General features: G+C 40.7%; 1 protein-coding gene and 1 long non-coding RNA gene across 3 annotated transcripts in view; one reads left to right on the top strand and one right to left on the bottom strand.

Moving 5' to 3' along the window:
* igf2bp1 (insulin-like growth factor 2 mRNA binding protein 1) overlaps positions 1 to 24,296 on the top strand; it is an 86,379-nt gene that overhangs the window by 28,977 nt on the left and 33,106 nt on the right. For both annotated transcript variants that reach the window (XR_005210008.1, XM_037792885.1), the window contains exon 3: positions 23,061 to 23,109. Coding sequence is in view for 1 of the 2 variants with exons in the window: in XM_037792885.1 (XP_037648813.1) it covers positions 23,061 to 23,109 (49 nt within the window). In the remaining variant the exon portion in view is untranslated. The remainder of the gene's footprint in view (positions 1 to 23,060; positions 23,110 to 24,296) is intronic.
* LOC119502059 lies at positions 13,891 to 15,028 on the bottom strand. The gene is made up of 2 exons (XR_005210010.1): positions 14,392 to 15,028; positions 13,891 to 14,172 (listed from the first exon to the last, which is right to left on the bottom strand). It is a non-coding gene; the product is annotated as an uncharacterized LOC119502059 (long non-coding RNA).

The following is a 24,296-nucleotide window of genomic DNA, read 5'->3' as shown; positions in this document are numbered from 1 at the left end:
TTGCTTGTTGTTACTTGGATGTTTCTTTAACACGTGGACACACCTGCAGGATTTATGACTACTAGTTATGTATGTCTGTGTCTATGTACTATGGTCAGTATGCAGCGAGCAACACACATGATGTGGAAACCTTCAGGTCACAAACACGGACACTGATGCATCTTATGTCTTATTGAAACAAAACATATTTCACAGTGTAGATTTGTGAATGAGGGAGAGGAAGTACATTTGAATCATTTTTGACTAGTTATGAGAACTTTTTTTTACGAAAATAAATAAATTCCTCACCAGACATTAATTATTATTCAGAGAGTATTTTTATGTCTTAAAACATGTCTGGACGGGATCTTAAATTTGATACATATTTTATTAATAAAACAATATGTAAAAAATGTAGAAAAAGTGCAAACTTTGCAGGCAAATTACAGACGTCTGCATTACAGGGAAAAAATTAAGCAGCGTGAGACAAATGTTTTTGACAGGAAACAAGTCTATAAAGAAATGACCAACCTGGTTTCTTTATTATCATCATGGTCACATGATGAAGTACAACGAAGCAGGCGCTGGCAATGACAACCTCGGATCAGTTTCCCTTCAACAGAGCTCATTAAATATGTATCTAATAAAAGAAAATCATAAGACATAAAAAAGTACAGTTAAAGTTCAAATATAGGGATAAATATAAACATAAATGAAATATATAATAAGGAATGTAAAGGTATGGAAGACATTAACGTAATGTAAAGAGGAATGTAGTGTGTGAATGCATCATGAGAAGTGTAAAGCTAAACCCCATCCATGGAGGAAAACTGGTTAAAGCTCTGGAAAAAGCCAGTAAGGAGCCACTGAGTGTTAAACATGGGATCATTTATAGTTCCTTCAGTAAGATGTTTAATAGACTTTGTGCTTGTATGAATGATCACATGACTTATTTACAGTGACACTGAAATCTTCTTACCAGGTGTGAACCGACCCGGCACTGATATCAAAAACAGGGACTTTATTCTGTTAACAGGGTTCCTCCAAAGTCTTAAAAGCTTTGGGTATCAGCTGATACCGAGTACCGACCCCATACCTGGGCTTTGGGTATCAGCTGATACCGAGTACCGACCCCATACCTGGGCTTTGGGTATCAGCTGATACCGAGTACCGACCCCATACCTGGGCTTTGGGTATCAGCTGATACCGAGTACTGATCCCGTACCAGTGTTTGTCAAGTGCTGTTCAAATATGTGCAGTATCCCAACTTGAGTGGGATTGAAACATCCACTCGAAGGTTTTTGAACTGGACTCCACTCAATGATAAACAGCTTTTCCTTTTTTCCCTCCTTTATTTTGTAGGTTGAGTTGAAAGTAGGAATTATTAATAGCCATTAGTCATTTAGGTGAAAAACCTTTGAAATAGAAAAAAAATACAGAAAATAAAATATACACATTATTAAAAAATAAGTGTAAATAAGAACAAATGCATTTTTTGATACTTTGCAAAAATCATTAATCCTTATTTAATTTAATACACACACTCATGTTAAATGCAAATAAGCAAGTGCCCACTGCTGCCACAGCCTTTGCCTTCACATAAAGGTGTATTATATTATTTTATTTAATTACTATTTTTAATTATTTATTTAAACACAAAGTATTTTATAATTATGTTTGAGGAAATATGAAATCATGCAGTAATAGTAAACAACATTTCCCATAAACCCATGTACTTGTGAGTGAATGTGAATGTGTAATTAATCAGGCTTCACTGTGTGGAAGTGACTGGAGTCATTCTGTTATGTGTAAAACAACATCAGACTGGACTTTAACACTGCTTTACTAACTTCTTAAAAACAAAATGTAACAAATAAATCCATAGATATACATGTACTGAATTGTTATTTATTATTAAAATAATAAATAGTACACCAGCAACAAAAGATCTTCCAAATGAACAGGAATTATAATTCAGGTGTCAACCCCTTTTAAGGCAGAAACCCACTGGTGAAAACTTCAACAGGAATTATAATTCCAGTATATGATGTATATAGTATAGAAACATAGAACTGAATTTAATAGATCAGCAGATACACAATCCAGCTGTTTGAGTCAGTATCAGACTGATATCTGATTCGGTGCATCCCTATTGGATCATATTTAATTTGACCCATTATGTTTTCAGGGGTAGGAATGTGCTTGAACTCAAATAGATACTCCTTGAAAAATGCTGGATTTTCAACATAATCTGGTGTTTCATCTCCACAATGTAAAGCAAACATCTTTTAATATTTGAAATGAAAGGATCCCGTCTCTCACAGCAGACGCAGAGCGGCCCCTAACCTAACCCTAACCCTAACCATAACCATAACCATAACCATAACCATAACCATAACCCTGAATAACCATAACCTTTCATCTAACCCTAACCTTTTAACCCTACTTGACCATAACCCTAACCTTTTAACCTTAACCCTAACCCTACATAACCCTAACTTCTAACCCTTGTGTTTTACATATTATCTATTATGACCTTTAAAGTTTAAGAAAAAAATATTTATTTATATTTATATTTATTTTATTTTTTATTTTTTTTATTTTATCAATTTATTTGAGCTGCTATTTTAACATTTTCTTTTAAATCTTACAAGCCATAAAGCCTTTTCAAACTTATCTCTCCACTGTCCTTCTTGAGCTAGTGGACCCAATGATTTTATATATATATATATATATATATATATATATATAAAAATATTCTTCAGGGATAATCTGATGATTTTGTTGTTTAACAGATCCAGATATTACTGTGTAGCCTCATCACTGCTATATGCAAACATGTAAACTATTTATTTTGAATGATTTAAAGGCTGTCGGTTCTTTGACACCATTATAGATACAAAAAAAAGTTATTTTCTTGTGTTCACTTGTCATAACTGGAAATTAGCAAGAAATAAACAATTATGATCAAAACATACAATCAAAGTTAAGATGGATGGATGGATGGATGGACGGACGGACGGACGGACGGACGGACGGACGGATGGATGGACGGATGGATGGATGGATAGATGGATGGATGGATGGATGGATAGATGGAGGGACGGACGGATGGATAGATAGATGGATGGATGGATGGATGGATGGACGGACGGACGGACGGATGGATAGATAGATGGATAGATGGATGGACGGACGGACGGATGGATAGATGGATGGATGGACGGATGGATAGATAAATGGATAGATGGATGGATGGATGGATGGATGGACGGATGGATAGATAGATGGATAGATGGATGGAAGGACGGATGGATAGATGGATGGATGAATGGACGGATTGATGGATCCCTAATTGTGTAATCAGCAGCAGGTCATCCAGGCACCGGAATAGTAAATAGAATGTACATGTCAACACTATAAAAATCTATAGAATACACAATATAAAGAATAATAGAATACACTATAAATAAACCCGACTACTACAACCAGCATAAAAAAATCTAAATATAAACATAGAATAACCCACTATGAATATTAGAAAAGTGTGCAAGTTACAAAGTTTTGTTTTAAAATAAAAATTAGTAATTAGTAAATGTGCAAAATGATTGTTGATAAAGAAAGTGTAGAGCTGAGCTCTAAATATGAACATGGGTCAACATACACTGATTCATGTGGACTTAGAACTAATAGTTGTAACTAACTAGTCCAATACTACTAACTAGTTGTAAAGTTGCATTTATAAGAACTATTTAGATGTGATGATAAAGGGTTCCAGAGTCTGGACCCATTTGGTTTAGGGACCTTGACAGTGCTTGAATATCACTGTTAAAAAGCTGTATGAACCCTTTAGTAAACTATTATTATTATTATTATTATTATTATTATTATTATTATTATTGTTATTATTATTATTCTGTTGTTATTATCATTGCGCTATTACTAGTGTTTCAGTAGTGGTATTTAGGGTGTTTGAGGGAACTGAACTGAAGAACACTTTAGTTCTTCAGAATGAAGATGTCAGTATATATATATATATATAAATATATAATATCAGCAGGACTTCAGTAACACTGATACATACTGTTATAATGAGCTGAACTCAGATGAGCAGAGTGACTCAGTGGCCCTCTGCTGTTCAGAGCAGCAACTGGAGGATGAAACCTGAGGAGGGAAGTGTGTGTGTGTGTGTGTGTGTGTGTGTGTGAGAGTGTGTGTGTGTGGAGTAGAGACGGGCCCCTTTCCTTGCTGCTCTCCTATTGGCTACCGTTGGTCCCGCCCCGTTCCTCGCCGATTCAAAACAAAGTCGAGGCTGACGTCACACATGCACGCACACACTCGCTCTCTTTAGACAAAGCAGGAACTCCCCCCTCCCCCTCCCGTCTTCCTCCTTCTCCCCCATTTTGTATTTTCAGAGGCTGGGCCCAGTCCTCCCAGAGCTCCCAGTCCTCCCAGTCCTCCTAGTCCTCCTAGTCCTCCCAGTCCTCCTAGTCCTCCCAGAGCTCCCAGTCCTCCCAGTCCTCCCAGAGCTCCAAGTCTTCCCAGAGCTCCCAGAGCTCCCAGTCCTCCCAGAGGATCCCAGTCCTCCCAGAGCTCCCAGAGGCTCCCAGTCCTCCAAGTGCTCCCAGTCCTCCCAGAGCTTCCAGTCCTAACATAGCTCCCAGTCCTCCCAGTCCTCCCAGTCCTTTCCCAGTCTACTAAACCTCATTTAACACAACACAAAGCTTTGATTAGTCTGTTTAGACACAGACCTGTGTTCCCAACAGGCTCTGTGCTGCTATTAACGAATGAATGACATAATTTGGTTTGTAATTTCTAATAATCAAGAGATCTGACAGAATTTAACGGCATAAATAATCCTTTCCAGGAAGAGGAAATCCTTAAAGAATGTATTAGAATGTAAATGATTATTCAGTTTAAATAAAGATCAGAGATTTATACAATTCTCACTGTGCAGAATGTGTCTGCTAGAGAGGCTTATTATTAAAGTTCTGTTATTAAAATGATCACAGAAACATTAGAATCATTACTCTGTTTCAGGGACTTCATATTATATATGATATTATATCAGACAGTCAGTAAACTACATTAATGACTGTAGCTGTTATATAACACTTTGATTTCTCATTTTAAACTGTGTACTATTTCCCTTCCTATTTGCTGGACCAGTCAGCTGACATGATAAAATAGGAATCAGGAAGATAAAGGAGACTCTCTTTAGCGTTTTACCACTCACATTAACAGATACGAATTCAAGTGTTTATTTAGAAAACAAAATCCGTTACGTAAATATATCAAACACATAATAAGTTATTAATGTTCTCTGACTAAAAGTGTCTTTTTGTTTTGTTTTATTAAACACACATTTGTCTGAGTGTGTGTCAGAAAATCTTAAATAAAACATACTTTACTTTTTTATTTTTTAAATGAGTATTCATTTAATTTTGGGAATATTTATGAATGATTTATTTACAGCTTTACATTTACATTAAATGTCCCAAAATAACGTTATTGTTACTTTTGCCTTAACTAAAATCTATGATGATCTTATTGTCATAATTCAGTCTTTTAAACTTGTCATCATTTAATGGACTTTTTTTGTTTTCATTGAAAGAAAAAAATGTTTAGGATTAGATTTGAAATAATGTGTTGATATCCTCATAATTATGTTAAATGCACTAAGAGTCACAGGACAGTTGAAAGGCTACTAATTTATACTAAATTATACTTTACTACATGTTAGTCCTTGAACAACAAGATGTGTTGTTAATAATATTAATAACTTAATAATAAAGCCTTTTCTGGGAGGAATCTTCATCATGTATTTTTATAGACTGAGCATTTTTCTGTCTTTCAACACTTTAACATCAAAAATATTTCTCTTTATTTTAAAAGAGTTTCTACTGAAACGTTCATCATATCACACAATAAAAGAACAGACATAATTAATAATCGAATCAAATCTTTGTTATGTTATTTAGTTACCTGGTCTTTGTTTCATTTAGATTTCCATGTTCATGATGATTTATAGCTGAATTATTCACCTTATTGCTTTCATTAATAGAGTCGTGTTGGGTATTTTTTTAATATATTCAGTATCATCTTTATAAATTAATTTCTTCAGATCATTACTTCCTAAATATTTCCTCATAAAGGACATTAAATGATGAACTTGTATAGAAATGTATATGAGGTCGGGTTGTCCTCCGCCGCGCCGCCATGCTGCAGCCTCTCTCTGTTCGGTGTCCCAGCTGAGGTTAGAGAGCGGCTCTGGACACATTTAACACATAGAAAGACCGATCGTTATTAATTATCCTCCACATCTGACCGGAGAACGGTAAATGGAGAACGGAGACCGGAGACCGGGGCTCTAGATTGTTTTAAACCGACACCGGTTTCATTGTTCTGCCACATCACAGCCTGTAAATTCGAACCGAATGTAGGATCGGGTTTAAGTTCCTCTGTTAAAGCCTGAAGGTGTTTATATTCATGTTGTCCGTCTTCACTCCCCCGGTTACCTGGCCGGTAGTCTGCGGGCTTTAACGGGAGCCCAGACACTGGAACCAGGAGAGGAACTAGATGTTAGATGTTCCCCCTCCTCTCCTCTCCTCTCCCCTCCTCTCCTCTCCCCCGTGCTGTATTTCATGGCACACATTCTATAGTATATCCCCCCCCCCCCCCCCCCCCCCCTCCCTCGCGCCGCTGTAGTAACTCCGGAGTAGTTTTTACGCACTTTGTGAATGGAAGGACGGGCTCGTGCTCCTCTCCTCCTCCCTCCGCTACACGTGCACGCGCGGAGAGAAAAAGCAGAATGCGCGTGCGAGGGGGAAGGTGTCTCCGTGTCCAGATAATTAAAAGACGAGTGTGCATAGTCTAACACGAGCAGCCGTGCGCGCTGCTCCTTCTATGCGGTCTCCATTTGACTTTAGTTGTGGAGCAGATCTGTGACACGCACACGGACCGTGCACGCACACGGAGGGAGGTGTGTCCGGTTCAACGGCGTGCGTTCTCTCGTGCGTTCTCTCGTGCCGGCTACAGCTGCGACTCTAATATTCTATATGATACAGTAGTCCTTCTGTGTGTTTATAGACTCTAATATTCTATATGATACAGTAGTCCTTCTGTGTGTTTATAGACTCTAATATTCTATATGATACAGTAGTCCTTCTACGTGTTTATAGACTAATATTCTGTGTATCCCTCCGCCACACAGCTGGCTCCCCCCCTGTCTCCGCTGTCATGTGACCGCTCACTCTGTAGTAAATGGGCGTTGGTCAAGATGGCCGCCCACTGGCTCTCACATGTATTGTGTGTGTGTGTCATAAATATCCTTCCCTTATGTTTTCTGGACTTCCACTTACTTATTAGTACCTGCGGCCCACTGGGCGGACCGCCTCAGTACCTGCTGAGCGGACCGTCTCAGTACCTGCTGGGCGGACCGTCTCAGTACCTGCTGAGTGGACCGTCTCAGTACCTGCAGCCCACTGAGCGGACCGCCTCTCTCTAAGGGTCCCAGGGGACTGAGCTGTCGCCAACGACAGAGAAAACGGTCAAATTTGGCATCTATGCTGAAATCGAAATATGGATTTTGTTATCAATATCTTACTGTTATTAAGTACATTTTTTATACATAAATGCAGATACCCCCAAACTAAACCCTGTCTAACTAGTATGAAGAATGAGCTCAAAATAAGGAAATCTTTGTCGATGACTGACAAAAAAGCTGTTAAATTATTGTACAAATTAATTTGAGATGAGCCCTGTTTTTTTTCTTTTCTTTTTCATTCATTTTATTATTATTTTATTATTATTTTATTACTTGGTCCTTGACCAGTTTTACTTTATTTGTATTCACTTTGAGTGTTATCTTTGATATAAATTGTTGCCCATGCTCAACCTAAAGATGCTTTTTTTTATTGTTATGATAATTCACTTGTTGTATGTATATTTTTGATTACGATTAATAATTTAAAAAAAATGAACCCAGGCTCGTTACTCCGCTTCGCTACTATGCTACCAGAGAGGCTTTTTGTCCTCGACGGCTCCCGTACATCCTCTCAGCATGTCCGCGGCGTCATCAGCAGCTCTCAGCTCAACCTGGAGGAGAAACCAAAGGCCGCTAAAGTTCAACCGGGATTCCAAATGTTTGGACACACGAAGCCTCGCAGTCACCAGGCACTGTTACACGGACGCGACTGTGAAGTGCACGTTCCGGTCATACATGACATAACGACCATACAGAACACACAGAGCAGCGGGGCCCCAACGTGAGATGGCTAGAGGCATCACAAAATGGCGAGTAGAGAGAGGAGGGGGGAGGAGGAGCTGCTGGAGATGTTGAGCACCTCACCAGCAGCTCTCAGCCAGCAGGCTTAAGTTGGCGGGATTCCGTCTCCAGGTAAAACATCCCATTATTTCATAGGTTCTTTATAGTGTTGTCTTAATACATCCATGGGCTCTCCTCTACCCGTCCGCGGCTCTTCTCGCGGTAATAGAACGTCACTAAATGAACGGTGACGCGGTGGAAGCTCTCTGTGTATGTTTCAGGGCTTTTTGGTGTCAGTAATAATTACATAACGGCCGAGGCTGAGTCACTAACATCTCCTCAAAATGGAGATCTCGCCGCTCCAAAATGGAGGCCTGGCGCACGAGCAGCAGGCGGGGTCAGAGCAGAACAGAGCCTGAACTTTGACCCATACTGTCGCGCCTCCCCCCCCCCCCCCCCCCCCCGGCCCTATACCATAAATGAATTCCAGACCTGAGCTCGCCCACCTTATGTTAATTATTAAATACATCTTCATTTTGTACAGCTGTAGGCATATTTTTGAATGTAATAAAGTCTCAGAGGGACATAATTGAAGATTCTTTATGTATGTCTATTCTATTCTATTCTATTCTATTCTATTCTATTCTATGTGTGTGTAAAAGAATCACTCCAGCATCTTCATTGATCCACATCATCAGGTGTGTTTTTTACAAACAGTATTTCTAGAAGCCAGCAAGACATGTCCTGTATTCCCCTCATGGAGCATCAATAGTACTAATCATCATTATGGATTATTATAGAAATATATACTTTCTAAAGACGTGCAACACGTTCTCGCCTTTACCACCTTGTTGGCAAGGCCACTTGTTCTTTTTCAATAGAAACATGTTCTACCTCTGACTCACAATAGGTGGGTGAAAGATATGTTACTGTCCGTTGGTTTAGATTGTCCTTTAAGGGTTCCCTCAATTCTTTTGAAAAGACTTGGAAACCTCCTCTAAACCATAATGAATCCCTGACCTCCTCGCCTGATGGGGACAACTGATTGATTTAGTTGAATTGGTGTTTGTTTTTTTTTTATTTGATTTAATTTATGTTTTTTTGTGTGTATATGTGAATAGTGTGTCTGTGTATATGTGTTTATTATTTCATGTGTTTAGTGAGTTTCTAATTTTGGTGTCATTAAAGTCTTGTAACTATTAGAGTTATATTGGTTATTACTACTTATTTGCTCTGTAATTTATATGACTTGCAATGTTCTTCCAATTAAAACAATTTTATATATATATATACATACATATATATAATATATATATATATATATATATTATATATATACATACATATATATATAATATATATATAAAAAAATATTATTTATATATATATATATATATATATAAATAATATTTTTTTCTTCTTACCAAGCCAAAAACAATGAAAGAATGGTAAAGGGAGTATAATGCAGTACTAATAAGTAATTGGAAGTCCAGAAAACATAAGGGAAGGATATTCATGACACACACACACACACACACACACACGTATAAATATTGTATACTTGAGTGCCTTTGCAGATAACATCTGAGCCATCAGCCCGCTCCACAATGCTCATGGTGGCATCATTATTAAATTTTGATTGGACAAGATTCACCCTTAAGTAGTGGACCAATGAGGTTGCAGCAAGTAGAGCGAGACGACCTTTCCCCTATAAATCTAGGCCAATCGGGGAGCGATGACAGCCGTGATGGGGCGCCGCTCCCTCTGTTCCTGTCTTCGCTGTCTTCTCTGTCTCCGCTCTCTTTTCCACTTTAGAAGATACATCCTGTAACATCTCTCACATGGTGTGTGATCACTGTTTGATACTAGGTGTGGATGTGTGTGTAGGCTGTGTGGATGTGTGTGTAGGCTGTGTGGATGTGTGAGTGGATTGTTACTGATTAGTGGAGAAGGTGCAGGAGCTGAATGGAACGGCTGTCCAAGGTAACAGAGCTCTGATTGTCTGATAGTGGAAGGGTATATGGTCATAGAGAGCAGCACATATTACCTTTGACTTTTGGGCACATAAGGAAATACCAGGGTGGAGGGCTGGAGGGAAGGGTACCGGCTGTAAGGATCACACCCCTCCTCACTTTTTTTCAACTTCTAGAAACAGACTTTGTTGGATAGTTGATAGTAACTGTAACTACTACTTCTTACTTTTGCATTTCCACATATCTACAGCTGGCAGTACACACACTCCTCCGCTGACTGATGCGCTGGAATCTGTCCTCCAGCATCAGTGCCTTCTCCTCCTCCCCTGCACTTCCTCCTCTTCCTCGTGTTCTCCCCCATCACTTCCTCTTACTTGTTTTCCTCCTCCTGCCTGTGAGGTCTATTTACAGCTCTCATGTCACCTCCACTGGAACTTCTTCTGTCCAGCAGGGGGGGGACTGGAGGGGATGGAGGAAGGCAGGCAGTATGAGGAGAGAGGGAAAGTTAGGTGATGAGAGTGATGAGACACACTTGTTTGCACTGTTGAGCAGCTCTGATGGACACTTTAAATTCATGTTTCCACATAAATGTTGCACAAGTTACCAAAAGAAAATGTGTTTCCTTTAACTACTGTGAGTATTCAGGAGGGGGCGCAACAGGATCACCTACTAAAAGAGTCCCCCCCCTGTGTTTCTTGGTGCATCATTGCTGTTTCTGAGGTAACTGCATCCAGGTTTTCTTCTAAACAGATGTGATTGTATTCTAGATGCCTTGCACCGGTATCACCTGTAGAATGGAACGGACCTCAACTCTCTCCTCTCACCACCAATACTCACTCATTCATGCAGGATCTCGCTTACCTGCCGAAGAGGCAGAAAGCACAGTGGTGATGGGGGTGAATGTTGGAAGGGTCACTGGTTGGAGCGATAAAGGTGTTTAGCTGATGGGAAGACAGGTTAGATGATAGGAATTTGGCTGGTAACGAGGTTGGTGCGCCCGCTGGATGATGGTGTTTGGTTGCCTCAACCCACTTGTTCCTCACCATCAGCAATAAAAAATTCATCTGTGATTTTATGCTGGCTAGATAGCTCTTATAAAATATTAACCCCCTGCACTTCCGTACTCTTCCAGCCTGCAGCCAGCATTTGCTTGGTACTAGGGGACATTTGAGAGCAACTGCGTTGTCAGGGGTTTGTAATTGTAGTAGGTAATGGCTATCTCTATATGTGTTTCATGGGCCTTCCTATACAGTAGCTACAGCAGTGGCGGCCGGCCAATAGAGGGCACTAGGGCGCCGCCCCCCCTGAGCCAGACAGCCACACACACAAAAAACATTACTACTACTACTAATAATAAATTGTCAATATTTGTGTGTTTAAAATATGAAATGCACCTAGTCATATGTGTCAAATATGATAGAAAATCATCTGTGCAAAATATTTGGTTTTCCTGCCCGTCCCCTGACTCTCTTCTGCCTGTCTGACTCCCCTCTCCCTGTCTGACTCTCTTCTGCCTGTCTGACTCCCCTCTCCCTGTCTGACTCCCCTCTGCCTGTCTGACTCCCCTCTGCCTGTCTGTCTCCCCTCTCCCTGTCTGACTCTCTTCTGCCTGTCTGACTCCCCTCTCCTTGTCTGACTCCCCTCTGCCTGTCTTTTCTCCCCTCTCCCTGTCTGACTCTCTTCTGCCTGTCTGACTCCCCTCTCCCTGTCTGACTCCCCTCTGCCTGTCTTTTCTCCCCTCTCCCTGTCTGACTCTCTTCTGCCTGTCTGACTCCCCTCTGCCTGTCTGACTCCCCTCTGCCTGTCTTTTCTCCCCTCTCCCTGTCTAACTCTCTTCTGCCTGTCTGACTCCCCTCTGCCTGTCTGACTCTCTTCTGCCTGTCTGACTCCCCTCTCTCTGTCTGACTCCCCTCTGCCTGTCTGACTCTCTTCTGCCTGTCTGACTCCCCTCTCCCTGTCTGACTCTCTTCTGCCTGTCTGACTCCCCTCTGCCTGTCTGACTCCCCTCTGCCTGTCTGACTCCCCTCTCCCTGTCTGACTCCCCTCTGCCTGTCTGACTCCCCTCTCCCTGTCTGACTCCCCTCTGCCTGTCTGACTCCCCTCTGCCTGTCTGACTCACCTCTGCCTGTCTGACTCCCCTCTCCCTGTCTGACTCACCTCTGCCTGTCTGTCTGTCTGAAGTTCAGCTCTGGGGCGACGGAGAAATCGCCCCGAGCAGGCGGGTCTGTGTAGCAGCTTAGCCAATAGCTGATTCAAGCTCTGAACGAATGACATTAAATTTAGCGTCAATCAGCGTCCTCAAATCTGATACGAGAGGAGTGATTATTTTATCGCCCCAAGCAGCGAGCTACTGCTCGTCAGGCTTTAGAACATCTAGACCGTGATGGGAGACTTTGACCAATCACAGGTCATTTCATTGAGAGAGCGTTCCTATTGGCTGTGCTCCGGTCATGTGACCGAAACTTGGCGTTCCTTCACCAGATTTACCAATGGTGGTGGCGTCACAAACTTTCTCATTTTACAGCTAAACAGTACACTACAAGATGATTCTGAGAACATCTGAGGAGAGAAATAGACATTAACGTAACAGAATATTGATTAATATTTAACCAACGCTGCCTAGTTTGACCGTTTGGTCAGAGTTCAGAGTGATTGACAGCCGGCTTTCATAGACATCAGCTGGACAGCAGACCTCAGATCAGCTCTTACTGCATATTTTCCTCCGGTCTGTGAAATCTTGCAGATGCCGTTAGGAGCACCGGAGGACACAGAGGAACATGATTTTTTTCAGGTTACCTGTTTCATGTACTACTGTCAGGAGATAGCGACCGTTTATAAAAATAACTTTTTGAAATCATATTTGCTCCAATCTCACCTACTGCTGCTTTAAAGTACCAAACATAAAAGTACACATTATGCAGAATAATGTATATTATTGGATTCTACTTATTGATGCATTAATGTGCTCATCACTTTAATGTTGCAGCTCGTTAAGGTGGAGCTCATTATAATGACTTTATATACTGCTGGGTAATTTAATCTATAATAATACATCATTTATTCGTTGATTATATTTTGTATTAATAATCTGAATCTGTAAAATTATTAAATCAATGTAGTGGAGTAAAAAGTACAATATTTCCTTCTGAGATGTAGTGGAGTAGAAGTATCAGAACATGGAAATACTCAAGTAATGTACAAGTACCTCAAAATTGTACTTAAGTACAGTACTTGAGTAAATGTACTTAGTTACTTTCCACCACGGAGTACATGTTATACTGTTGTGTTTTTCTAAGCATTCTTTACTGCTCCTGTTGGAATAAAATAATTGTTATTTTAATAATTCATAACTATAATAATAATTTAACTGAAAAGTAGTAATGTGTTTTTGATACCTTCACTTTTTTGCATTAAATCATACCGGGATGTTTGCTGAAATTGATTGGATGTGGCACAGCCCTACCTAGACCTACCTTATTCTAATAAGAATCAAATAATTCCCAGTGATTTTCGAATAGCATTTTTGCTTGTAATGCACATCCCTAATTTGTACACTTTGATTTTTGACCTCGAAACGGTGACTGACTGTAAAGTGTTGTGATTCACAGAAGAAGTTTAAAGGTGTTGAAACGAGGCAGAGCCGGGCTGGAGACACCTTAAACCACGCAGCGCTCTTTCACTTTGTTTATTGAGTGTGTAACGCTGATGTGTTTAGCGTGGCCCGGAGGCGCTGGAGTTCATCACGTTGTTTGTTGGTGAGGTCACTAGAGACCTTTGCAGACGGCAGCTTATGCTCGGTGCAGTGAAACTGTGGATAAAAGGCTTTGCCGTGTATTGATGAGAGGTTGCGTAGCAGTCAGTCAGACAACAGTTATATGTGCTTCCTTTTCCTTTTCCTTTGTCTCGGTGTCAGAGAGTCAAGCTGGTCCAGCTGATGCGTCTTTCTCCTGTCATCTGGAGACGTGAGTGAACTCAGTGTGGGTTCCTGTTATCCTCTTTCCATGCGTTTGATTTGTTGCAGCACATTTTACCTTGTTTAACAGTCATGGACGAGTAAAGCAGATATATTGTACAAATTCTCTGCTACTTAAGCTCGTCCACACTTCTTCTTTTCCTTGTACACCAAGGACTCTGCCAACATGTCCTATCAATATGTACTGTATGCATATTTACCTGACTTAGCACGTGGAAACAGTAGTCAACACCTGCCATCTGGGTTGCATACGCTCTGCTGGAAAAAAAAGTACACATCAAACATGCCTTTTTTCTGGCACTGAAAATTCCCACTGGGAGTGATAAGATACTGCCAACACACACACACACACACACACACGTTATTCCTCAATTTCATAGTCTTATTTGATCTAAGACTTTGGATGACATGCGGCTATGAAAGGCAACATGCTCACGTTACTGTGTGTTATTATATGAATGTTTGTTATTATATGAATGTGTGTGTGTGTTATTATATGAATGTGTGTCTAGACTGCAGAGAAGAGTTTTCATTGACTTTTCAGCTCGTAATCTGTCTCTGTCTGACTCAGATGTAATCACCTTAAAACAAGCACTGCTAACTGTACTGTAACACACACACACACACACACACACACACACACACACACACACACACACACACACACACACACACACACACACACACACACACACACATGGTTTTCCAGAAACTTTCATGTTAGTGTTATGCTTGTACACAACACCAAGTGGATGAATGGAGATGTTTATAGGAGAGCCAGTTCCTCACCATGAATTCATAGTAGGCAACATGATCAATAAGTTACCTGAGGTCCATTCATGGCCTACCAAGACTCAAGAGTGCCACCATTTTGATCGCATATGCAATGCAATGTATATATATATATATATATATATATATATATATATATATATTAGGGGTGGAACGGTTCACAAAATTCACGGTTGGGTTCATATCACGGTTTTGGGTTCAGTTCGGTTCATTTATGTCACAGCGAGGAGGTCATGTTCTGATTTCAACATGCTTTTCATTTATTTGACAAAAATAGGTTAACAAATGTTTGCCTTAACAAAAGTATGGCTTCCATAAGGAACATCAACTCTTCTTTATTGTCAAATCTGAACTGAAAGAAAAGGTCTTCTACAGTCATTAGTGCAAACAAAAAATGCAGCTTTGTTATTTTCATATAAATATGATGTAATTATAGACTAAGACCATCAACATACATTGAAGCATAAGCTCAACCAGAACTAAACTAAAAAAACTAAAAAAACAACAACAGTATAACATACAGTATGTGTCAATTCCCTGATTATCATCTCTTAATTGAAAGATGAGTTTTTCTACTCAAACAGTGCAGTATTTGGAGGAATACGGTTGGATTTCTGTACCACTGTGTTATTTAACAATAATTAATAAATATAAAACACATTACAGGGATTGTGCTGCTGGAATTACTGTGTTGCTTAAGTGTCTGCGAGAGGGAATATTATAGCACAAGTAATGTTACGTTAATCATATGCTGAAATCCAGCGTCCTCCACGACTGCATAAGGCTGCATATCTTTCACTATAAACCTCCCCGATGCTGTAGTTGTGTCTTTACCCTGTCTGAGTCTGAGTCTGCATGTAGAGGCTGTTTAAATGCTGCGGGGAGAAGGAGCTGCTCTTTCCTACCCGACTCTCTCCTCCTTGTGCTATCAACGGACACACCGGAGTGTTGCCGCTAGCATCAACCACACGTGTTGCACAGTGCTCACACAGTCACCGTTTTATCCACCACTTTTTCAGCCATTTTCATGTTAACACTAAATCCGTAATGCTCCCATACAGCAGAGCCAAACGATGCTGATGGATCCTATAACTGGACTTTAATGTGTCCACTCGTCATTTCCTTATCTGAGTGACGGCCGCACTCTGCACTTCATCCGTGCCAACTGAGAAGGTGGCTGGGTCACGCTTCACCAACACGTGCAGTAAAATCTGGTCTGCACTCGCCGGAATTGAGCCAATAGCAACGCACGACCGCAGTTTCAGTTACACTGCTCATGTGTTATACCCCGTACCTCGAGACCCATGTCCACCCGTGTCCCAGCGTCCTTCAATAGGCCTTGATTTCTAGTGTAACAATAAACGGGAGCCTAACTCTACATGAAAAATTACACAATCGGCCTCATAACTTATTTCAAATGAACCGAACAATTCATACACGACCCGAACCGTGACTAGCGAACCGAACGGTTCAGATTATTTACCTGAACCGTTCCATCCCTAATATGCATGTAATATGTAAACATATGTGGGTACCTGTCGGTACCGTAGGTAGATTGTTAAACTCACTATCGACGCGTCCAGGTGACCCATCCTGTTGTTTCCCTGATCATCTACATTGTGAACAACAAATCCGTGTTGAAATCAGCAGGACGGGAGCTTAACGGGAGGAGCCACTGATTTAAAGTTATGATGCGTTCAGGCTCTAAGATGAGTATTGGGCTAAATAAATAGATTCTAAGGTTATCATGATGTGTTCAAATGTAATCTCGTAAAATGTAGTTTTTGGTGAGAAACTTGAATAAATCCAGATGTTTGTTTGTAGGAGATTTGTTTCACAGCGATATAAAATAGATATTAGAGAGGGAATTATGACCTGTTTAACTTCCTAATATGCAAACTATAATAAAGGAGTGGATGTTGAAGTGCATGGGATTTATTATTTCACTTTTGTTTTTAACCGTGGTATTGAATTGGTATCGAGAATAATGGAAATTCACTGGTATTGGTATGGACTGCTAAATGTCTGGTATTGTGACATCCCTAGTGTACGTCTATGGGAACTAACAAAACGCTTAAAATGTATTATTGTGGAGCCAAAGGGCACGGTGAAAAATTTTGGGTGCACCTAAATGAAAAAGTTAGTCTGGAGCTCTGCTTTCAGTGATGAGCGTACTGAACTATTCAAGTTATCATTGTCATACTATACAACTATAGATATCATCGCTGTCCAGTGATAGCTCCAAATTTGTAGATTAAAATATCTTTAAACTGAAGTTCATTTGTGAGTTGAGAAAATGTTCACACTTCTTTTAAAGAACATTTCGATTATGGGATAAATGGGGACGTTGTTCTGTAGTTCAACCTGCAGTAGGCAGAAAGCTTTTGGCATCATTGGGCAGAAATCCCATATAACTGCTGATCTGCTGATGTGATTCACTGCTAGAGGGAGGAGGGGCTGCTTTGTCTCAGTCAGCTCATCACTTAGTTTATAAGAGTTTTAAGATACGTGGCAAACTGAGCTAAAAGGTTAGACTACATACAGACTGCTTTAGTTGTAGCTCGTTTCTACCTATTGGCTATTAGCCGAGCTAGCACGCTGTGTTAGTGTAAATGTAGCAGCGGTGGATGAGAGACTGAGGACAGAGCAGATTGAAATCTGGTTTATGTTTATGTAACGGATGTGAGTGGGGCACGGGACGAGGTGACACATGGACTTTTTTGAAGCATTTATTCACTCCTACAAATAAACTCTTTAATTGTCTTCTCTTCTCCATCTTCTGTACCTCTGCTCCTAAACATGCAAAATAACACATTTTACACTTGGAAATCTCTGCAGCACTATTTTAGTCACGTGACACAGCGATACGCTGAATCACAAATGGCGCCCAAAACATTCCAATCGAAACATTGTCTAAACTTATATTAAACTGTCAGAAACCAAACCAAACAGCTGGGTAACATAACAGCATCAACAGTGAACATTATACACCAAAGGTTAGAACTGAAATGACAGTAAATAATAAAATAGAGCCCTCAGCAATGCAAAACAACACTGTGAGGGCGGAGCTACGGAAACCCAGGAGGTACAGAAGCCGCAAAGTGCACAAATGGTGGTTTCCAAGGGAAACATAACAGTAAATACGAATAACTCATAGAGATAAAATTCACAAATACTCAACAGAATTAAATAAAAATAAAAATTCTCAAAAATAAATTGCATATCAGACTTATTAATAAAGTGCATGTTTGACTCTGTTACATTTACATCATGTTTATGCATTGAACACATTTACTGATAAAGTTCTAGCTTTATACTCGCGAAGGTTTTATTGCACTTCCAGTAACAAGCGTAGTTGTTGTAGTTATCTTCACTTCACCTGGTTCACTGCACTCTCCACCGCCGCCCCGCTGCTGTTCGCTGACTTCACTCCGTGTGTGTGTGTGTGTGTGTGTGTGTGTGTGTGTGTACAGTATGTAGATGGAGGAGATGCACGCTGCAGTGTGATAATAAATGACACCAAAACGTTAAAAAGTACCGATAAAAGAACAGATAACGTCGGAGCTTATTAATACTCCGGTCTTTAATAATTTTGCACCGGTGCCTGTTTAATAGCGGGTTTCGGTACCCATCCTGAGGCATGTGTAGATGTAGAAGGACACGTATAGACTGTTTACCTTTAAAGTATAAAGCGCTATGAAAGTGTAGGATAACAGCACCATCACACCGACACACTGTGGTCCCAGGGCCCCCTCTGTCTGGTCTGAAGAGCTCTAACCCTTGGCCTTTGACCTCTCCTAGAGGGAAAGCCTTTCTCTCCTCCACCTCCTCTCCTCCAGGACCACACTCTTTTCTTGGCGTCTTTTCTTTCTTCCCCTCTTTCTCTCCGGTCCTTTGTTTCGCTGGAGCTGAGCGTGGATTTAATACCTTCACAGCTGAGGGAACCTCAACAGCTCTGGTTTTTACATGGAGACAATGTGTTTCCATCTCTGTATATATAGAGTCGGGGCTGAGGCTCTCAGAAACAGATTCCTGACTTGTCTCAGTGGTCCAAATTTATTTAAAATGGAACATTTTGACAATCATGTTATTGTCATTTTCAGATATACGTACAATAAAAACATGGAATCCATTCAACTGTGATTATTTATTTAGCATTGAGCTCAGGTTGACAGTAGGTGGGAGACAGGTCAGGCTGGGACCATGTAGGTAAAAGATGCTTAAAATGAAAAAAAGATAACCGGTGAGCGAATGAGCGAGTAAGGAAATGTGAAGCATGTTCTGTTCCATCCGCCCGCCCATCCATCTACTTTGCCCGCCCATTCTGAACCTGTTGCCATGGTTTCAGCCAATGGGATGGGCCATGGGTTGGCAGGCGGCGACGGTAGGGGTCAAACAAGTTCACTGTTGGTAGCTTGATGGGGGTTGGGGGTTGGGGAGTTGGAGAGGATAATGGGGAGTTGATGTGTTGATAAGGTAGTTCTATGTGTGTCGGCTGGGATGAAGGTTTTGATGTGTACCGTAGAAGTTGTGGAAAACAGGTCTGTTTTTATGTGTTTGGCAGGTTGGGGGATGGAGTTAGTGATTAGAGCTGAGCATTGATCATGCATCAAAGGATAAGGGATGTCAGGTATTTTGGATGCACAAAAGACTATTCATCTGTGCTGGAGCCTCCTGGGGGGTTTGGGTGGGTTTTAGCACGGGAGGTGGAGATGGGGGGTTGGTTGTTGTTGGGGTTTAGGGCCATTGATGCTCAGTTGGGTGGGGTGTGGGGTTGGATAAAGAGTGGTAAAGATGGAACACTGCACTGTTACAAACAGCTTCAGTAAGGAGGCCAAAGGTCAAAGGTGCAGCTCTAATGCAACAGATGGAAAAATGGTCCTCTGTAGGGATGGGTGTCAAGATGTGTTCCACGATGAGTCTTGTCCATCATCCAGTTTTAACTCTGTTCTGAGCATTTCCACGCACTCTGATTTCATGTGGGGTTGAGCCATGACACAAATGTAAAGATGTTTTTTTTATATGCACCACTTTCAGTCAGACAACTTAGTTTTGTACTATAATAATAATAATCTTTATTTGTATAGCACCTTTCTAAACATTGTTTCAAAGTGCTTGCACAGATACAATGAAATACAGACAAAATAAAAACAACAATAAAAGAACAAAACATAAAGACCAAATAATGAGAAAACTAAAGCCCGTAATCAGTGGTATCAAAACAACAAGTTACTACACATAAGCCAAAAGAGGAGTTAAAAAAGCCTTTTTATAAAAATGGGTTTTTAAAAGAGATTTAAAATTGGTAGTACTACAGACATGAAGCAATTCAAACAAATGCTATAAAAGTTACTAGAGTTACTACTAGGATTTATCAGAAGGGGACTGGTAAAGGATTGCATTGAAAAGCAGAAATCAATGATAAAAGCAGAATTGATGAAATCCTCTTGTCACTGAACAATACCCATACAAGTTCTCAAGAGATCTCAAGAATCGAAACCCAGGAAGGTCACGAGAGAACGAAGGAGCGCTTTGTGTTCCTGATGTATTGAATGCTGAAGGGGAGGAGGGTCATTACTGTGGACGGCCGTATGCAGACGCAGCCAAGAGGACATCCATGATTCCATGTCTCTGAGAGTGGTAACAGCAAACATGCACAACCAGACCTGCTCGCGCTGCGACACAAAAATTGATACAAACATGATTACTGGCAAAAATACAGGATTAAGATGCTCTCGCACACATAAACGACTGCCACCCTTCTATTCAGCGGACCGCCCCTCCCCCACTGAGTGCGTGGGTGGTTGAGCAGGATGCTGTCCCACTACTTGCTGTTGGTTCAGTGGTTTTCTCCAACAACTGCAGCTCAAGCCTAGTAATGGCGGACTATAGCAGTTGGAGGTGGGTAGGTGAGGGGTGTTGGGGAAGTAAACAGGAAAACCTGTTGGAAATTCTGCCCCCCCCCCCCCCCCCCCCCTGCCCCCCCACTTACCTGTTTTTGTGGTCACGTCAGAATTGGAATCCGTAAAGCAGCCAAGAACAGGACGTTTCTATCAGTTAATCTGAGTTCAAAGGGACAGTGGTACAGATGGCGGAGGGATATCAGGACCTCATGGGCAACGCGTCAGGTATCTAAGATATATCTCCCTGAGGAAGACGATTAGCTCATACTCAACTGCTCCATCTGTGAGGAGCTATAAATGGAAAGGTTTGTCTCCAAAGTAGCATTTGGGCCTAAAGTTGAGTTTTAAATCCAAGAGAACATTGAGTCATTGGTGTAGATGAGCAAACCAACAGTGTCTGTGTTTCCATGCATAAAATACTGAATTTTTTGCCCTTATTCCGCAAAAGACAATATTCCTACTAAGCTGCTTACGTGGCTAATTAAAATGAATATTCCACTGATATGCCTGTTTACGTGCAGCCGTGCATACTGTGATTAACGTAACTGGTGGCTGACTTGTTCGACCGTGTGGAAACAGCCTCCCTCTTTCATTCTTTCAACCACGTTCCTGTCGCGGTTGGCATGATGGCATTGTGATATTTGCACATCTCCAAAAACCTGTTGATGTCCAAGTCTTTCATAATGTTTAAGAGTTGGTGTGTTCTCTCCTCCCGACCACAGATGAGGGTTTTGCTTTCGGGCATGCATCTCTGCAGACTGTTGGCTGGTTGGTTTGTGTTCAACACACAGAGAAAGAGCTGGACGTAAACAGACTTAAAATCCTCCAAATATTAGTTTGGAATATTATTCCACTGTTATTACGAATATGACAATATTCCGAATTTGATACAGGTCATGTAAACAGCATATTCTGGATATTCCAAATTAAGCCTTAATCCGAATGGAGCACTTTTTCTGAGGTGGGGAGGAGAGAACACACCTACTTTGAAACATTATCAAAGACTTAGATATCAACAAGAAAGTGGTTGAAGGAATTAGGGAGGCTGTGTTCACACCATTGAACAAGTCCGCCACTGCTTACATTAATCGGAGTATGCAGGGCTGCATGTAAACTGGAATATTAGTGGAATATTGATTTTCATTAGCCATGTTTACAGCTTAATAGAAATATTGTCTTTTTCGGAAAAAGGTCAAAAACTTGAATATTTTGTGCATGTAAACGTGGTCACTGTTGTCACTTTCAAAGCGCGGGTGGCCTTGACCTTTAATGTGTTGTGGTGAAATATAGCTGGAAATCCAGATGACTGATGTGTTGCACTAGTTTTAAGTCACTACAGATGCCAGGATAGGTGCAATGAGTAAGATGTCCTGTTTTTGCCCAAGGTGTCTTCTCATGACAATGATTGTGTTTTTGTTGACGGAACTTGCTGTGTCTTTGTACCAGAAAGGAGAAAGGAGTGTCTAGTTTCAGTTAAAAAGGAGAAGGCTGAAGTGTAATGTATACTGTAAACTGAGGCCTGTAGCTCACACCGAACGCCTTGTTTTGCCAGAGATGTTCCAATCTGAGGAGGAAACGCCACAAAACTGCTGCTTTTCTGGAGCGTTGACGTGCATCGATTGCATCATTTTCCGAACTGACAAAGAAAAATTACACCAAAAATAATAAGGTGCCCCCTTTTTAATGATGTCAGCACACAAAAACCATGCTTGACAGATCATGTTTAGTGTGTATGGAGCTACAGCTGCAGACTGTGTGAACGGTGACGACCAGGACAAATGTGGTTGGACTCGTGTTCAGTGCCCCGTGGTACACGCAGGGCTTGTGTTGAAGTGGTATAAACCTCTCCAGTTGGACCAGTCAGAGCTGATGGATAGAGTGTTCCTTCACAGTTTTGATTTAGTGTTCATATCAAAGGAAGTCACTTCAAACGGACTCTCTTCCTCTCTCCACCTGTTTGTCTTTCAAGACACGTTCTGGCTTCATTCAGTGGCCTCTCATCCCCGAACACATTCCAGTGTTAGACCACTTCTCATGTGTACTGAACTGCTGTGTTTCTTGATTACATCATGAGCCTTATTTCTATCTCTGAGTCCCTCGAGGTTGAAAGACTTGTGTTTCTGTTTGCAGATGTTTAACTGGCTAACATCCTCTCCTCCTCCTTCTCTCCACAGGACCAGGAAACTGCAGATCAGAAACATTCCACCTCACCTGCAGTGGGAGGTTAGTTCCTATTTCCTCTGTCAGTTTTCTTGCTGGGATCATTTATGGTCTGTTACTGTGACTTCACACTGCCAGCAACCACATCACATTCCAGCCCAATCTCATTCCCACGGTGTCAAATGTCAACGTTTTGTCACGGCCCTCGGCGTCTGATACTGACGCAGCGAGGCCTCCGGTAGCATCTGCATGAAGCCAACCAGAAACACACACGTTCACCCAGGAGACCGCTCTTCTTGTCCTGTGTGAAACCAAAATTCAACATTGATTTATTTTAAGTTGCATTAAGTACTTAAATTGCATCACGTCAAGTTACGTAACCTACATAATTGCCTACGTAATAACTACATGTTTTAATCCAAACTACAATCTTTTACTAATCCTAACCAAGTACTATTAGTGCCTAAACCTAAATGACGCCACAGGGTCCTGACCAAGCGTCCGTATGTGACGAGATGGGAATGAGAACAAGTTTCACATTCCTACCAACCACAAAGGTGCTCTATACACAGGTACATAGATACATAGATATCCAGAGCATTGATGTAGCAGTAATCAACTATTGTCTATGTAAAGATATAGAGTAATGTCTACCTGAGTCTATGATATCAGCATTAATATATCATCATCAACTATTGTCTATATAGAGGAGTAATGTCTACCTGAGTCTATGATATCAGTATTAATATATCATCATCAACTATTGTCTATGTAAAGATATAGAGGAGTAACGTCTACCTGAGTCTATGATATCAGTATTAATATATCATCATCAACTATTGTCTATATAGAGGAGTAATGTCTACCTGACTCTATGATATCAGCATTAATATATCATCAACTATTGTCTATATAGAGGAGTAATGTCTACCTGAGTCTATGATATCAGTATTAATATATCATCAACTATTGTCTATATAGAGGAGTAATGTCTACCTGAGTGTATGATATCAGCATTAATATATCATCAACTATTGTCTATATAGAGGAGTAATGTCTACCTGAGTCTATGATATCAGTATTAATATATCATCATCAACTATTGTCTATGTAAAGATATAGAGGAGTAACGTCTACCTGAGTCTATGATATCAGTATTAATATATCATCATCAACTATTGTCTATATAGAGGAGTAATGTCTACCTGAGTCTATGATATCAGCATTAATATATCATCAACTATTGTCTA

The sequence above is a fragment of the Sebastes umbrosus genome, chromosome 14, assembly GCF_015220745.1.
Source record: "Sebastes umbrosus isolate fSebUmb1 chromosome 14, fSebUmb1.pri, whole genome shotgun sequence".
NCBI classification, from domain to species: domain Eukaryota; kingdom Metazoa; phylum Chordata; class Actinopteri; order Perciformes; family Sebastidae; genus Sebastes; species Sebastes umbrosus.
The sequence above is the reverse complement of the archived record's forward strand: the minus strand, read 5'-3'. Positions and strand labels throughout refer to the sequence as shown.